This window comes from Hypomesus transpacificus, chromosome 15 (genome assembly GCF_021917145.1).
Source record: "Hypomesus transpacificus isolate Combined female chromosome 15, fHypTra1, whole genome shotgun sequence".
NCBI classification, from domain to species: domain Eukaryota; kingdom Metazoa; phylum Chordata; class Actinopteri; order Osmeriformes; family Osmeridae; genus Hypomesus; species Hypomesus transpacificus.
The window spans coordinates 6,052,333-6,069,246 of NC_061074.1; the positions used below are offsets into that span (position 1 = coordinate 6,052,333).

At 40.1% G+C, this 16,914-nt stretch overlaps 3 protein-coding genes and 1 non-coding gene across 5 annotated transcripts; 2 read left to right on the forward strand and 2 right to left on the reverse strand.

Annotated features, from left to right (window-relative positions):
• Window positions 1-24: 24 nt before the first annotated feature.
• On the forward strand, window positions 25-5,344 carry LOC124477397 (T-complex protein 1 subunit zeta). The gene is made up of 14 exons (XM_047035133.1): window positions 25-263; window positions 785-848; window positions 1,072-1,206; window positions 1,345-1,518; window positions 1,674-1,777; window positions 1,894-2,004; window positions 2,086-2,245; window positions 2,429-2,511; window positions 2,780-2,876; window positions 3,071-3,218; window positions 3,711-3,844; window positions 4,084-4,186; window positions 4,371-4,443; window positions 4,550-5,344. Exons 1-14 carry the CDS (start codon window positions 127-129, stop codon window positions 4,620-4,622), a joined length of 1,596 nt encoding a protein of 531 aa, XP_046891089.1. The 5' UTR covers window positions 25-126; the 3' UTR covers window positions 4,623-5,344.
• On the forward strand, window positions 2,567-2,706 carry LOC124478385. The gene has a single exon (XR_006957238.1). It is a non-coding gene; the product is annotated as a small nucleolar RNA SNORA15 (small nucleolar RNA).
• LOC124477398 (phosphorylase b kinase gamma catalytic chain, skeletal muscle/heart isoform-like) lies at window positions 4,980-13,039 on the reverse strand. The gene is made up of 10 exons (XM_047035134.1): window positions 12,875-13,039; window positions 11,679-11,812; window positions 10,767-10,945; window positions 10,357-10,411; window positions 10,144-10,209; window positions 9,883-10,046; window positions 8,953-9,043; window positions 8,597-8,750; window positions 6,515-6,640; window positions 4,980-6,296 (listed from the first exon to the last, which is right to left on the reverse strand). Exons 2-10 carry the CDS (start codon window positions 11,759-11,761, stop codon window positions 6,030-6,032), a joined length of 1,185 nt encoding a protein of 394 aa, XP_046891090.1. The 5' UTR covers window positions 11,762-11,812; window positions 12,875-13,039; the 3' UTR covers window positions 4,980-6,029.
• Window positions 13,040-13,388: 349 nt separating this feature from the next.
• chchd2 (coiled-coil-helix-coiled-coil-helix domain containing 2) lies at window positions 13,389-16,184 on the reverse strand. Of its 2 annotated transcripts, XM_047035140.1 has the most exons (4): window positions 15,974-16,184; window positions 15,279-15,537; window positions 14,829-15,033; window positions 13,389-14,140 (listed from the first exon to the last, which is right to left on the reverse strand). In XM_047035140.1, exons 1-4 carry the CDS (start codon window positions 16,021-16,023, stop codon window positions 14,130-14,132), a joined length of 525 nt encoding a protein of 174 aa, XP_046891096.1. In that variant the 5' UTR covers window positions 16,024-16,184; the 3' UTR covers window positions 13,389-14,129. The 2 variants fall into 2 exon arrangements, with proteins under 2 accessions (XP_046891096.1, XP_046891095.1); XM_047035139.1 differs by lacking the exon at window positions 13,389-14,140 and having other exon boundaries at window positions 14,800-15,033.
• Window positions 16,185-16,914: the final 730 nt, after the last annotated feature.

Below are 16,914 nucleotides of genomic sequence, written 5' to 3' on the forward strand. Positions count from 1 at the left end.
AATCATAAAAGCCATCCGATTGGACAATTATTTTACATCGGGGTGGGGCTTTTGAATGTCTCCACGTGAAAAGAGAGTTCCAGAATTTGTTAGCATTTTTGAGTTAGCGTTAAGAGAAACGTCGTCATGTCTGCTATAAAGTCATTAAATCCAAAAGCTGAGGTGGCTCGAGCTCAGGCTGCTCTTGCTGTTAACATAAGTGCTGCTCGTGGACTTCAAGATGTGTTAAAGAGTAATTTGGGGCCTAAAGGAACAATGAAAATGTGAGTGTTTAGCTTGACGCTAGCTACATGCGTAGCAATGGCGCGTCAGCTAAGCTAGCCAACTGTAGAGAAGCTGCTAATTGTGCTACCACTAGTTAGCTTGGTCAAAGTTGTTATACAAGTTTCACATCGTTAAATACTATCAATCAAAACTGACCTTTCATAAAGAAATATTGAACAATCGATCATAATGCATGTTCAGCTCATACCAAATAGCAAGGTAACGCTAACATTTGCACGAGAAAGGGAGGGGTTGTGTAGTTAAGTTGATTTGTCGTTGCTAAATGACAACACTACCTGTCCATTTGTGGTTAGTGGGCTAGCTAACCGATCTCGTCTGATATACATTTGTTTGTTATATGCCGTACATGCTATGGTTTAAATGACTCAAACTATCCGGCTGTGGGGCTGTAGACTGGAACTTCTGAAACACGGGTGGCGGAGAATGTAGTCATTCTCAAAATCTTGGCCAAAATCTGATATTATAAACTAATCGTTATACTAATTCGTATCATTTGCAGGCTTGTATCTGGGGCTGGTGACATAAAGCTGACCAAAGATGGAAATGTTTTGCTGCATGAAATGGTATGTCGGTATCTGGTTTGTTTTCATTTTGACCGTGAACCATAAATGCTCCATTGCACACAAGCTTTTTTCTTTAGACTGTTACTGTTTACTCTACTGCAGTTAACTCTACAAGAGAGAGCATGTATTCTATTTCACATGTTTTGCATTTTATGATGTATTAATACTGCTGTGATTTTAGTACCTGTTCAGAGTTTGATGCCTTTTTTTCCTGTGTATCTAGCAAATTCAGCATCCGACGGCATCTCTGATTGCTAAAGTGGCCACAGCACAGGATGATATCACTGGAGATGGAACAACATCCAACGTACTCATCATAGGAGAGCTCCTGAAACAAGCTGACCTGTATGTATCAGAGGTAAGACATCCTAAGTTTTTGGTCAAACTTGATGGGTTTTAAGCTTACGGCAGGCTCATAAACTCTTTAAAATTAGGGTTAAGATTTGTTCTAGTCAGAGCATTAGCAACATGGTTCATTTGTGTGTGTTTCTCACAGGGTCTTCATCCACGGATAATAGTAGAAGGCTTCGAGGCGGCCAAAGAGAAAGCCCTAGAGGTCTTAGAGCAGGTGAAGGTGACTAAAGAGATGGACAGAGAGACCCTCATCCATGTTGCCCGAACCTCCCTCAGAACCAAGGTTCACACTGAACTGGCGGATCTGCTGACGGAAGTAAGTGATTATGGATATGTGGCTATCACTGACCATTTTTCCTGCAGTCCATATTAAAATAATGGTATCATGTGGGTGTTTTACAAAACACCCAAAAGATACATTTGGGTGATACATGTTTACAAGCAACAAATTAAGTGACTGACTGTCTACAGGCTGTTGTTGATGCTGTGCTCACCATCCATAAACCCAATGAGCCCATCGACCTCTACATGGTGGAGATCATGGAGATGAGACACAAGACAGACAGCGACACAGTGTGAGTGCTCACCCTCTCACACCAATCGCTTTACATGGATGCAGAGACTTGTGTGCGTCACAACACGCTTTGTGCATCTTTGCCGAGGTGTAACAGTTTTTTTTGTGCTGTTATAGGCTGATCCGAGGCTTGGTGTTGGACCATGGTGCCCGTCATCCCGACATGAAGAAGAGAGTTGAGGACGCATATGTGCTCACTTGCAATGCGTCTTTGGAGTATGAGAAAACGTAGGTAAACAGTATATAGGCTAGCATGAATACAAGCAATGGAGCCTAGATGTTGAGCCTTCTTTTGTAACTTCATTTCAGAGAAGTCAACTCTGGCTTTTTCTATAAGAGCGCTGATGAGCGCGAGAAGCTGGTCTCCGCAGAGAGGAAGTTCATCGAGGATCGTGTCAAGAAAATTATTGAGCTGAAGAATGCAGTGTGTGCTGATGGGTCCAAAGGCTTTGTGGTCATCAACCAGAAGGTATGAATATGTCTATATGGATTTGTGTCTAACGTAAAGTTAAATATTATGTATATAAGAGATGCAGAAATCAAAGTGCAGGGGTCAGTGATGGTGTAGGAATGCATGGTCTGTATCTCTGCTATGTAACAGAAGGACCGTGTTTATTGTGATTAATTCTGTTGTTTCCCCCCGTCCTGACAGGGCATCGATCCCCATTCCCTGGATGCGCTGGCCAAAGAAGGAATTGTTGCTCTGCGTAGAGCAAAGAGAAGGAACATGGAGAGGTGACTGTATTTTGTGAATTGATTTCTAAATAGTATTCAACCATAATAAATAAATGCATGGCCGAATTCTGTGTCACTCTGTCAGTAGTGAACCCAGTCAGACACCATGCTAAAGCAACCTTTCACACTTCAACTTGATTAATGGAAAACTTCTGAACTGCGTCTTGTCTATGAAATGTGAGGGTGAATATAACAACGTTCAACAGTCGTGTGTGTGTGTGTCGTTTGCATCTGTTGTACATACACTCATGCCCTTCTCTACTCCTAGACTCACCCTAGCCTGTGGAGGGATGGCCATGAACTCTGTGGATGACCTTACACCAGACTGCCTGGGCCACGCCGGTCTGGTTTATGAACATACCCTGGTATGTTTGCAAGCTCTACGTGTACATTACCTTATCAACCAGTTCGGATCCATATAGTGTTTTACCTGTACACTAATCGTAGCCTGTTTTTGAATCACCTAAAAGTTATATAGATTGCATGTGTAGGCTGGTGGTGATACTATGAAAATACACACTTGACACATTGTAGGGTTATTTATTATTTTCTGCTCTAGGGCGAGGAGAAGTTCACATTCATTGAGAAGTGTGGGAACCCTCGCTCAGTGACCCTGCTAGTGAAGGGACCCAACAAACACACCCTCACCCAGATCAAAGACGCTGTGCGTGACGGGCTGAGGGCGGTTAAGAATGCCATTGAAGACGGTTAGTATGCTGGAAAAAACAACTTCCTTTGACACTGAATAGTCTCTGTAAAACTATTCTCTGAATTGAATGCTTTGATTGAAAGTTGGGTGTGGTTTCTGAATTATACTATTTAGTAGGCAGACAATGCTAAAGAAACCATTCCCTTATAATCTATGATAAGTGCTGGACCATGTCAAATAGTTGCGAGCCTTAGATTTTTGATCACAAGATGTCAATGTGTATTTGTCCTGACTTCACTACTTGCCACCTATGTATACATAAATATCCCTCTCACCTGACCAGTTGTTACGAACCAGCCAAGGCCACATTCCTCAGTGATTAACTTTTAGGCTTTAATGTTTGATCAAAGCTCCCCTTATGCCTTATTGGTCTAATTAGACACCCCCTTGTCCACTGACCGTTTTGAAACGTCACATTTTGAGATTACACATTTCAAACCAGTTAGGAGCTTGCTGTCCTGATAATGAGCTGGCTGATTGTGTTGTGCAGGTTGTGTAGTGGCAGGGGCAGGGGCGTTTGAGGTTGCGGTGGCAGATGCTCTGGTGAAACACAAGTCCTCCGTGAAAGGCAGGGCTCAGCTGGGGGTACAGGCTTTCGCTGATGCCCTTCTCATCATCCCCAAGGTACCTGTCAGTCTGTTACCACTGCTGTCCTTTTATGAAAGAGCTGAGTCAATTGCCAGTGTGTCAAATGTGTGTTACGTGCAGTGTTTCTATTGTATTTTACTAAAGTACTTATGAGGTTGCAGTAAAGCACAACAGTAACTCATGCAGTAGGGTTTGGTACAATTTAATCCAGTGTTGTCTTTTTTGTTTTGCTTATTGTGTTTTGGTATACCATTTGACCTCTGTTCTCTGTGTAGGTCTTGGCCCAGAACTCTGGCTACGATGCTCAGGAGACTCTGGTCAAACTCCAGACTGAGTACAAAGAGAGCAGCCAGCATGTAGGAGTGGACCTGAGCTCTGGTATGACCCTCAGTGTTTGAATAGCAGTTGAATGTCTGACATTACATTCATTTTAAAGGACCGGCGAATTTGTAGCTGTTGCATTGTGTATAATATCTGTTTAAGGGTTAGTGATTTTTAAGATACACATTTCCTAAGGACATTTCAAATGATCATCATTTCTCCCATTTATTGTGTTCTGCAGGAGAACCAATCCATGCTGCCGAGGCAGGCATATGGGACAACTACAGTGTTAAGAAACAGCTTCTTCACTCATGGTAACACTACCCAGCTATTCAAAAGAAGGCACAGTTCTGTTGCCTTTTTATCATAATTCACTTAGCCTTTTCAATTCACTTTCTAATGTATTGCTTCTATCAACAGCACGGTAATAGCGAGCAACATTCTTCTCGTGGATGAGATCATGAGAGCTGGCATGTCATCCCTAAAGGGCTAAAGTCAAAACCAAAATGAGCAACAGGACTTCAGCACTTGGTATATTGGTTAATTGAGGAGCCAGTGAAGTGTGTATGCTGAACTCCGTCTCGGAGGTTAGACATCCTACATAGCGAGAGACACGGGCAGGCCTCTTATGTGCATGTATTCATGTTTTATAATTCAGTATGTCTTGCCATGTCAATGTTTCCATGAAGCCTCAATGAATTTGTGTTTAATTGTAGATCATACCAAGAATGTTACCTCACTCTTTGGAATAAATGGCTTGCATGGCTCTGAGATATATTTTTGCATTTAGATAGTTATCTTTTCCCTCATAGAATTGTCTCCTTTTTACAAAATCCATGATTAGAAAACACCATTTCAACATTAAGTTTATTTTTAAATAAATACTTAGCATACATTTGAAAGTTCAACCAACACTTGGTACCCAAGGTTGGTTGAAAGTATCCCTTCAAACTTATCTGTAAACAAATACAGTACAGCCTACATAAGGCAAAAATAAGAATGCACCTATTTTGTACATGCTGTTTCAAGTATGAAGGTTCATTGCACTGCCTTGAACTGGGAGAGGGAAACACTTAGTGGCGCTAAGAAGCGTTACAAGCTTTTCAAGCAAACCGATGCATTGCATTATCTAGTAACAGTAGTACCTTTTTGAAGTTAGTTTTAGATGACAAGATGTGCTTACAGTTACTTGATTAAAGACATGCTTTGATACTACTGTCTTCCTTGATTCCCTATCTAGCATGCATACATTACTCTGTATGCCACACATGTATTTTATTTTGCAATGGCACATTACCTTACATTACACTCTTGTTATTCTGAACAGGCCATTTGTTTTCACTGCAGCTGAATTAATCTATTAAGAATATGATTCCTTACATTTGGCTGCTAAAGACTACCCACAACCTCTTATTCAATCCAACTCCTTTCAGGAGAAAGGAAACAAACAAATGGATAATAATGCAAACAAAAGTGCTATACTGTAGTACCCTTCAGCGCAATCCTAATTTAACATACAATACCATGCTATTACTTTAGTCGTCACTCGGGGATCTGCTTGAGTGAAATAAGGACCTCCAAAATGAAATTGACCCAAGGCTCAGACCTATGTTGAGTTCCCCAACATTCTAACAACCTCACTACAGCATCCACTGAGTCAATTCATAACTATTCTCCTGAAGTGGCAATTCAAGTTATGTGCACTCATACACACACACATCTGAAAATGAATGCAAGAATATTCTAGAGGTTGCCACCTCATATTTTCCCTGTCTTTCAGTTTCTTCCCAGTGTAGAACATAAGTACACACTTAGACAAGAGGATTAAAGGGACAGGCAGCATTCAGCAACAGGCCCTCCTGCCCTTCTACAATCAGGCGGTGGGGAAACTGCAGCAGCATTACCACGTGTGGAGGGGCGACTCCTCCTGCTCAGCTGCTAGGGACAGCAGGATGGCCTTTGGAGTGTTCTCGAACAGGGCAGCTCTGTTCTGGGTCTGGCCCTTTTTCACCCAGTGTCCATAGATCTTGAAGGCGCAGGCGTCAATCAGCTTACGGATGGGCTTGACAGCGTACGGGTCACTCTTGATCACCTCCTTGGTAACAGGCTTGGCCCGGCGGTAGTTGCAATAAATACGCATTGTGGCGAGTACTGTCATACAGATGACCTGGAAATAAGTATTGGGTTGGATGTGAATGTTTATCAACTAGCCCACACTCATCAATTCATAAATATTTGGAGTTAGTTTGATTTTCAACAGACAAAGAACTCTTCTGAATGTAGTTGTAACAGGCACCGATGATTTTAATTATTGCTGTTTTATCCCAGGTTCATAGTTTAAATATCTACCCACATTTGACTTGGCTGTAGCAGCTCCCCCATTACCTTGAACTTTCTGTAGGGGCTGAAGTGTCGAACTTCAGCGACCACATATTGCTGGAAGAAGGGGTGGTTCAGGGCATCCAAGGCTGTGTACCGCTTCTGAGGGTCCACGATCAACATCCTAGAGATCTGACAACAGGAAAGGGGTCATATTAACATGGAGCTTTGTACTACTCACAGCATGAAAACTATAGGTATCCTATATTCTAATACAAATAATTAATGATGTCCTGGTTCAGCAAGGGCACAATTATATTTTAGCCTAGGCTAGTTAGTGGGTTTTGAGATGACTGTGTATTCATGTGTGACTGCATGTGTATGTGCCTTAGTGGGTTATGAGATGACTGTGTACTCCATGTGTGACTGCATGTACAGTGCCCTCCAAAAGTATTGGAACAGTGAGGCGAATTCCTTTATTTTTGCTGTAGACTGAAAACATTTGGGCTTGACATCAAATAATGAACGTGAGACCAGAGATCAACGTTTCAGCTTTTATTTCCAGGTATTTACATCAGGATCTGATGCACAACTAAGAAAATATCACATTTTGTTTGAATCCACCCATTTGTCATGTGAGCAAAAGTATTGGAACAGATATACTTAAAACATATTTAAGTGAATAAGACTTAATATTTAGTTGCAAATCCTTTGCTTTCAATAACTGCAGCAAGTCTGTGACCCATTGACGTCACCAAACTTTTGCATTCTTCCTTTTTGATGCTTTCCCAGGCTTTCACTGCAGCCTCTTTCAGTTGTTGTTTGTTTTGTGGGGTTCCTCCCTTCAGTCTCCTCTTAAGCAGGTAAAATGCATGCTCTATAGGGTTTAAGTCTGGAGATTGACTTGGCCAGTCTAATACCTTCCATTTCTTGCCCCTGATGAACTCCTTTGTTGTTTTGGCAGTGTGTTTTGGGTCGTTATCTTGCTGCATGATGAAGGCTCTGCCAATCAGTTTGGTTGCATCTTTCCTTAAATTGGCAGACAAAATGTTTCTGTAGACTTCCGAGTTCATTTTGCTGCTGCCATCATGTGTTACATCCTCAATGAAGATTAATGAGCCCGTCCTAGAAGAAGCCATGCAAGCCCAAGCCATGACATTACCTCCACCGTGTTTCACAGATGAGCTTGTGTGTTTGGGATCATGAGCAGTTCCTTTCTTTCTCCAAACTTTAGCCTTTCCATCACTTTGGTAAAAGTTAATCTTTGTCTCATCAGTCCATAAAACTTTGTCCCAGAATTTTTGAGGTTCATCTCTGTACTTTTTGGCAAATTCCAGCCTGGCCTTCCTATTCTTCTTGCTAATGAGTGGTTTGCATCTTCTGGTGTAGCCCTTGTACTTTTGTTCATGAAGTCTTCTGCGAACAGTAGATAGTGATACCTTCACTCCTGCCATCTGGAGGTTGTTGCTGATCTCACTAACAGTTGTTTTAGGGTCTTTCTTTACAGCTCTCACAATGTTTCTGTCATCAACTGCTGATGTTTTCCTTGGTCTACCTGTTCGAGGTCTGTTACTTAGTACACCAGTAGTTTTCTTCTTTTTCAGGACATTCCAAATGGTTGTACTGGCTATGGCCAATGTTTCTGCAATGGCTCTGATTGATTTTCCATCTTCTCTAAGACTCACAATTGCTTGTTTTTCACCCAAAGACAGCGCTCCGGTTTTCATGTTGTTTTCACCTCTGAATACAGTCTGCATAGACAAAACCTATCTTACCCAATCTGAACCTGAGTGTAGACATTCAGTGGTATTTATTGATTGAATAATGTATGTAATAGGACACACCTGGGCAACAAAACACACCTGTCAGTCATATGTTCCAATACTTTTGCTCACGTGACAAATGGGTGGGTTCGAACAAAAAGGTGATATTTTCTAATTTGTGCATCAGATCCTGATGTAAATACCTGGAAATAAAAGCTGAAACGTTGATCTCTGGTTTCACATTCATCAATTGATGTCAAGCCCAAATGTTTTCAGTCTACAGCAAAAATAAAGGAATTGGCCTCACTGTTCCAATACTTTTGGAGGGCACTGTACATGTGCCTGGTATGACCTTATGACCTCTGTGGTCCGTCTTCTAACCTACCAGGTCTTTGACAGTGTCAGAGCGGTCGTCCCACTCAGGGGAGGAGAACTCGTATTTGCCAGCCAGGATCATACGCAGCATCAGCATCTGTTTCCTGTGCCAGAAGGGAGGGGATCCAGCCAGAAGAGTGTACATGATCACCCCCGAACTCCACCTGGAATCACAGCAAAAACTGTCTTAACGGGCATCTGTTTTTAAGAAAAAAAATGCAGATGATGAAGGTTTATAGTCTTTTGTTGCTGTGTCTTACATTATATGTATAAAATACAACATTAATTCAAAAGTTGGTGATAATGTGTAACTCCTGAATCTGCAATTTGCCGGTAGTGGAATAAGGGGACAGTTTTGCTACTCACAGGTCCACAGCAGTGCCATATCCTGCGTGGTTGGGGTCCATTGAGCACTCAATGATCTCCGGAGCCAAATACCCTGGGGTCCCACACACCTCTGGAAAAGACAGATGCTATCAATAATGATGTTTTGAATACATAATTGTTTTTACTATTTGACATGTAAAAAGGCAGTAACAGTTTACAATAAGGTGTCACTACATATCTATGAAACGACATAGCAATGCTAGTAACAGCAATGTAGTTACACAGAAACTGCTGTGTGGTTAAATTTCATTACAGTCTAGTATTAAAAGTTAGAAAAAAAATTGGTATGGGAGAGATTGGGATATCCAGGGCTAAGTGGATGTTAACATTGATCTTGTTTGGGTAACACAATCTTCAACTGTACCTTTACAACATCGACATGCCTCTTACATCCCTCCCCCCTACTGTTCCGTCTTAAACTTAAAAAAAAAAAAACAGCTCCTATGTTCCTACAATGTTTTTACTATAGGTTTATGTCATTTTTATGTAAAGTGTTGCCAAAAACCCCTTTGTGCTAGCAGTTGTTTTAAGTTAAAGCCCATGTAAGTAGGCCTATTATGTTCTAATTGTGGGTAATGAAAAGCCTGCCATATCTATGAAAAATATTGCATTATTTTACTATTTACCTCTTGATAACTGCCTCTGTAGGTCATGTGCACCCCAAGAAGTGACAGGGGAACACTAGAAAGGTCAATGTGCAACAAATAGCTCCACAGGGTCCAGTTGCTTCTTAACATTTATCAGCTGACATAAGTGTGTGTGGATCGGGGTAGTGTTATTCCTGCCTTGCTCACTCCCACCAAAATATAATTGTAGTATATTTGTGTTTGTTGTGTCCTATGTACTGTACAAACAGGTTAACGTTTCCCACCCAGTTTTCCCTGTGACTATGTTTGAAATGTTACTAACCATTCAGTGTCTGGCCAGGCTGGATCTGCACAGAGAAGCCAAAGTCTGTGAGCTTGATGTTCATGTCATCATCCAGGAGAATGTTCTCTGGCTTCAGGTCCCTGTGGACAATGTTCTGGGAGTGGAGGAACTGAACCACCTCCAGCAAAGCTCGCATAATCTTCCTGCAGGGCCCAGAGAGTCATGAGTTACCTACAATCCAAATATATACCTATATGTACCTTGAATATGCAAAATGTTGCTATATAAAAAAGCATAAACCTGGTTTCCTTCTCACTCAGGGTAACTTTTTCTGTAAGGTAGTCAAAAAGCTCACCCCTCTTCATCCTATGAAAGATTACATTATTTAAGTGCTTTCTTAGTTTCAGACTAAGAATGATAAATGGCAGTTGGGTTGATTATTGTTTTAAAGCAATTGAATGTTGTTAAACCTTGTTAGCATCCTATTTAACATAGTGTATGTTGGACACTTACAGGTCAAAGACTAGGAAGAAGAAGGCTTTGGACTCATAGCAGTCCTTCAGCTGAACTGTGGAAAGTAAATTGATTCAACGTCAGTGTATGAGTGTGTGTGTGTTATCAATGTTATCTTTTTCAGTTGGATTCCAGGTCAACATGTTTTAGAGCAAGGATCAAAGCTGTTCATCCATAGGATGTGTATACATAACCATGTACCTTGAGTAGATAAATTAATGCAACATGGAATAGAACAGTTTCTCCCATGTGCGATCCAAATGTGCAAATATCTCCTTATGTTCTATGATTGTTGTCACTTTTTAAATGTTTGAGAAAGTAGTGGAGTACATCAGCTCACAGTGTTTCTGGATGCTCCATCATCTGTTCTAAAATGCAAAAGTGTGTGATGTATCGTGGAATGTGCTTACTGATGTTATCCTGTCCATAGACCTTCTTGAGAATATCTATTTCTTTAACAGTGGAATCTCGGATCTCTTCAATCTCCTGGGGCGTCATCTTGTCAGAGGGAGTGATGTCAATCACTTTTACAGCATAATCCTGAGAAGTACGTTTATCAACGCAACGTCGCACCACACTGCTCACTCCCCTGAACAGTCAGAGACAAAAACATCATCTGATATAAAAGGGGTTTCTGGAATACCTAAAAAATGTTATACTAATTGCCAAAATATCTGGACAGGGATTTAGAATCCACAACAGTCTGGGTTTAACTATGTTAGCTGTTACACATAATAATAAACTTGAAACCTGTGCACCAGATTATTAACAACAGTCCCATAGTCATATATGGTGAATGGCTCCATTATTCACAAACACCCCAGACAAAGACTTCCTCCAGAAAGCATGACCAGGATATACTTTGTGGAACTGTTTTACTGTAGGTAATAAATGTGATTCATTTGAGCTTTCAAGTTAAAAAGTAGCCTAAGTAAGTAGGCTATAACTTTATTCCTTCTTATGACTGATCAACACAGATCTTTATCCATTAATTCAAAAACAATGTTGAAGCTGAGTTACACGCATGTTGTGCTGGCAGAGGAACATGTCTTGACTACATCCCTACATCACTGACTCATTAACCAGCATGTGACCTTGTTGAGAATACATCAACACTCAAAACTAATCTTATGCAGCATACCTTACCTTTGACCCCAAACAAATGCACTTGAATACACGCTGGTCACAAGAGCAGGTATGCACCCTCTGATTAACAATAATTAACCCCTAGTAGATCTTAATACTTTTTTGTTCTCAAAGACAACCACCTAGATCTTATTTTTATAGATCTTATAAATAGGCTAATACAAGCTGTAGCCTACCTTCCCAGAATTTCCTTGGGGTCATATTTATCGTAGAACTCCAGCGCTCCGACCCAATCAGGGATCTCGTCTTCTTTGGTCATGTTGGGTTGGCAAGGTATCCAAGGCTACAATATAGGTGCGTTGCTGACAGGCTACAATACAACAAATAGGGTAAATGGGACAACTGCATTTATACTAAATAACTATACCCTTGTTTATACCATGGTCTGGGTGAATACTCGATTCTGATTGGCTGCAGAGGTAGGCTACTGTACACAAGCAACCATCATTGAATTGCATCATAGCTGTGATTTATAGGCCATTAATTGCAGAAGCAACCACAAGAATCAAGGCAGGGCTGGGGGACAAAGAGTAGGCCTAACCAGCCCTGGCCCCCAAAAAGTTGACTGAATATTAGACTAGTCTATCGTTAATTTTATAATGACTAAATGCTACATCATTTATGTCTCGGCTTGGCAGAAGGCTTGTTTTTTGGGCAAATGAGGATTGCAACTAGTTGTTAAATGCGAATAAAAGGTTGGGGCTCATTTACAAACCCGCGAACTCGAATTAATCACGTGGCCAAGACGTGCAGGTTAAATACAAAATTGCCATGTTACTTTGTGGCGACAAAAAATCCAGCATTCACATTACCGGTTGTCACGACCTGACTGATGAGTTAGCCTATGCGTAATATAAATGTGCACGGGGCAAATTAGATAGTTGGATTTAGAATGTGTGTAAACTACGGCCATGTTGAACTGGTGTGTTAATCTCAGTCTATGGTTAAACCATTCTCTGGTTAAACTCAATAAAATGCACAATGACAGATGCTCCGCCCCTTGCTGTTTAGTGCCAAGGCTGTCGACAGACTGCCTTGGAAATCATATGAAATGCTAGACCATAGACAGACTATATATATATACATATACTATATATATATATATATATATATAGTATATGTATATATACTATATATATATACTCGAACATTGTACAATTGTTTGGAATCCCACAGTAATGTACGTAATGCATTTGATTCTCGTTGTATAGAAAAATGGAAGACTAACATCGGTTTCTATGAACATAGTGCCCTAAAATGCCACATTTTGACATAGGCCGACATCGTGTTGTTGGCCATTATCATGACCTTTTACAGTGCTGGCATGCAAGTGCAAATAGCCCACAAGAAATTATATATTCTTCCTACTCACGGAATAAATGCGTGGTTAATCCATTTAATGACGGCAATTCATTCCTATTCACACAATAAATATTGGCCTATTGCGCCATACAAATGAGATAACAAGTTTCTTAGCATGCGATGTAAGTCCAGTCTGTCTTCGTGTGGACCCCTTTGAAAAAGGGTGAACGCTAATGTCAGATGCCAAAAATAAATCGTTGGTTGAAAGCTGCTCGTGTAGGCTACACATATCATCTTATTCATGACATCACATGCAGTACATTGCTGACAACCACTTCTGTATCAATAAACGAATCCCTATAGTTTACGGTTTTAGCCTCCGTTTCATATTTTGGTGAAAGGTTTGTTCATCTATATGCTAGGCTACTATTACCACATTGTCTTTAGAAATCTTACACAACAGCCTGGCATAGTATGTAGATTATAGATTATGAATCAAGTTTCCAAGTAAGACATTTTCAAATGTTATAATGATACAAAATACAAGTGATATCAGTTGGATGTGTCTCCAGAATGAATCATGATTCATAGTAATTACTTACATGTTTATTATCACAGATATAAGTATTTTCCTTCTAATGTTTTTGGGTCAGGAACTTTATTCTACTTGCTGCAAATGTATAGTATCCTTCAGGGCATGTGGTCAGATGAAAGCAAAACAGCTTTAAGGGAAAAATATTTGGTTACATGTTTGCAATAGGTGAAATACATGACAATACTATATCAACCTGTTTTGGATTTGCATACACTATGCAAGACTTGATGTAGTACTGCAGTATGGACATACAGTGCAATACAGTAGGCAGCAGGGCTGAGAAAAATAACACCTGATAAAAACAACTCCACACTTGGTCCAATGGACTCAAGGCCCAGGTGCTTTATTATAACCTGCTTACTTGTTAAAAGCAAATTGTGATGTTAAAACCATAATTCACATAATTCAGGAACGTGTAGAGGTCATTTGAGTACATTGTGATGGTAAAAAGTATTCAAGAACTGCCTTCATCACAAGCCAAAGCACTGACGCCTATGAAATACTGAACATTTGGAACAAGGAACGTCATCTTAACACATGCCTCAAACCAAAAATAAACATTATACACAATACCACCTTTACAAGTCTGACAGACTGCTTTATTATGTAAGATTGATGATTAATAAGCCTTTGATTAAATACCATATTAAGTCTATTGAGCTTTTGAAAATGTCACCATCTGTACATACACATGTTCATGTGCATTCAGCAGTGTCAAGGATCATCACACTCATGAGAATCCTGTGGAGAAAGATGAAAAAAATTAAGTAGTATTCTCCTAATTTAATGATCCAGAAATTCCAGAATAATATATATATATATATATAAATAATTATGATTATTTATTTTTTTAATGGTAAATAAAACATTCCATTGATTCTTCTCTGAATTTAAAACAAACCACAGCTACAGTAACAGCCTATTTACTCGGGGTGGGAATCTTTTGGTACCTCACGATTCGATAGAAAATCGATAAAAATAAGTGTGGGGAAAAAATCCCACTGCATCAAAACCTTGAAATGTATTGTTTTTCTTGCAGTTTAGTAAACTCACTGTTATAAAAATTTTATAAAACCCTAATAATTAAAAATAATAACCCCCCAAAAAGTTTATTTTTAAAATGTGTGAATAGATATGAATCGCTAGAAGACTGAATCGCGATTCAAATGTGAATCGATTTTTCCCCCACCCCTACTATTGTTCAGTCCATGACCTTTGTCAATAATATGTCATTCCTGAGGCCCAAATCACATTCTAACTTGGCTGCCTTAGACTCTCAAATCAACAACTATTACGCCTAAACTCATTTGACCAAGTAGCATTGAGGAATTTAAGGTATAGCCTAGTTTATCTGAATCCAGACCCATAAATGGGGCATAATATCACATACAAACTAAGCATGCATTCAAACACACTCATACAAACTTACCATTTGTTTTGCACTGTTTCAGCACCTCACTGAAGCCTTCACACATCTTGAGGTCACTCTGGGTCTGGGCACACTCAATGAACTGCTTGAGCTCATATGCACAGGAGCTCTGTGGGGCTTGGGGCTCCTGTGTGTACATGGACTGGGGCGGTTGCTGATACATAGGGGGAGGCTGCTGGTACATAGGTTGGGCCTGGTAGGGCTCCTGAGAAAAAAAGGTTTTATTTTGTCACTCACTTCCTATCAACCAAACACCCCACTTTACTTCCATCCCCAGATGTGCTACTCAAGTCAACATGAAGATACTTGAAGATAAGAGGTTGTGACAATATACACATTTTGAATTACTATTCCTTTTTTTGCTTCAACTTGTAATTTGTTGTTGTGTCTGTAATCTCAGCATTAGACAGGGCCTTAAAGGCACTTTTGTCATGACTAAGCTCTGATTACCTGATATGTGACGTCAGGCTTGGCAGCCTCTGAGTTACCTCCGCCACCACCAAAGCCCCCAGTCATTGCATGGCCAATGGTGTGCCCTACAGCCGAGCCCACGGCTACTCCCGCAGCGGTAGTTGCCATCTGGGCAAACATGCCAGGCTGCCTGGGGGCCGTAGCAGGTGCTGCCATGGCAGATGGAGGGGCATGGGTAGGAGCTGGGGCATAGGACGGAGGTGCAGCCCTGGCCATGGGGGGTGGTGGTGGCGCCCGGCTAGTTTAACAAAACAGAAAATTGTTACTTTTTACCAGTAAAGTTGTGGTAATACAGTTTTCTAGTTGAAACAAACCTATCAATTGACAGTAGCTACCTTCTACTTTGATACAGCTATCAAACTGGTCAGTAGCAGACTGGATAGTTAGCCTCGAGATTGCTTTATTAAACTGTGTTAATGATTAAAAACAACAACAACTAAAATAACATATATGTGTGTATATATATATATATAACAATGAGCAAATACCTCAATATAAACGTACGTCAGTCTAACCCCGCCGAAATGAGATGTTAATGCTCTTACTGTTATCTGGATTCCTCAAGAGAACGATGGCCAGCTCGTCAGTCGTTATTATCTTAGTTTGCTTATTGTATACTCGGCTAGCTAACTTCTAGCTAGCTAACCTTCCAAACACACAGGGATAATTCATACCTTGCAGGCGGTGCCATCCTAGATGTTCGGCTTCTGCTTCCTCTTGGCATTGTTAGAGCTATGAAGATACGTAAAAAATAAGATAGATTTCTCCTATAAAGAACAGCAATGGACTCTGAATAGTTTCAAATGCGTATGAGCAAACAGTATACAGTAGAACCAGGTATGAGCGACCTTCGGAGCTTAATGTGACGTTAAATCCGGACTTTTGTGTTACATCATTTGTTTCACGTACAACTTCCGGCACTGCCAAGAACATTCTAGAGTAACTAAAATGGTAAATCTCATCAACACTAGAATTACACTAGAATTACATCATTTGTAAAGACAATTACAGTTAAGACAGTTAAGACAGACGTTCTTCACGTTTGACTTTAAATAGCTATTTTCGATTTTTCGAGGACGTTCCAGGTTGCCAAAACAAGAAAATACTTGTATTTTTAGGCTATGCATAATTTAGCAATCCTTCAGCTTTTGTGTCATGTCCGTAAAATGAGGTTTCAAAACAACATTTTACATCTGTCATAGAGGATGTAAACACAATTTGTGTTTATTGGGATGTCCTTTTTGAGTATCCCACATCGGAGAATGGATAGAGTAGAACATAAAATACATCTATTCTCTGGTTCTGGTTAAACTGAGTTAAAAGTCTAATCATGACGTCAAATCTAAGGAATAACTAATATGTAGAGATGTAAATGTTTTTATAAGGAAACATTTACAAAAATCGCCACTAGAGGTCCTCCTTGAACCTTTCATTATTTACATTAAGAATATTCTCTACTGTAGATGCTATAACTGCATAATAGTTTAGATCTAAATTATTTGACCATTTGACCTTGAAATAGCATTTTGTTCAATTCAGTCTAGACAACAATTAACTGATCTTAAATAATACACAAACGTTATACCTTAAATCTAAAATGACCATTGAATCAAGG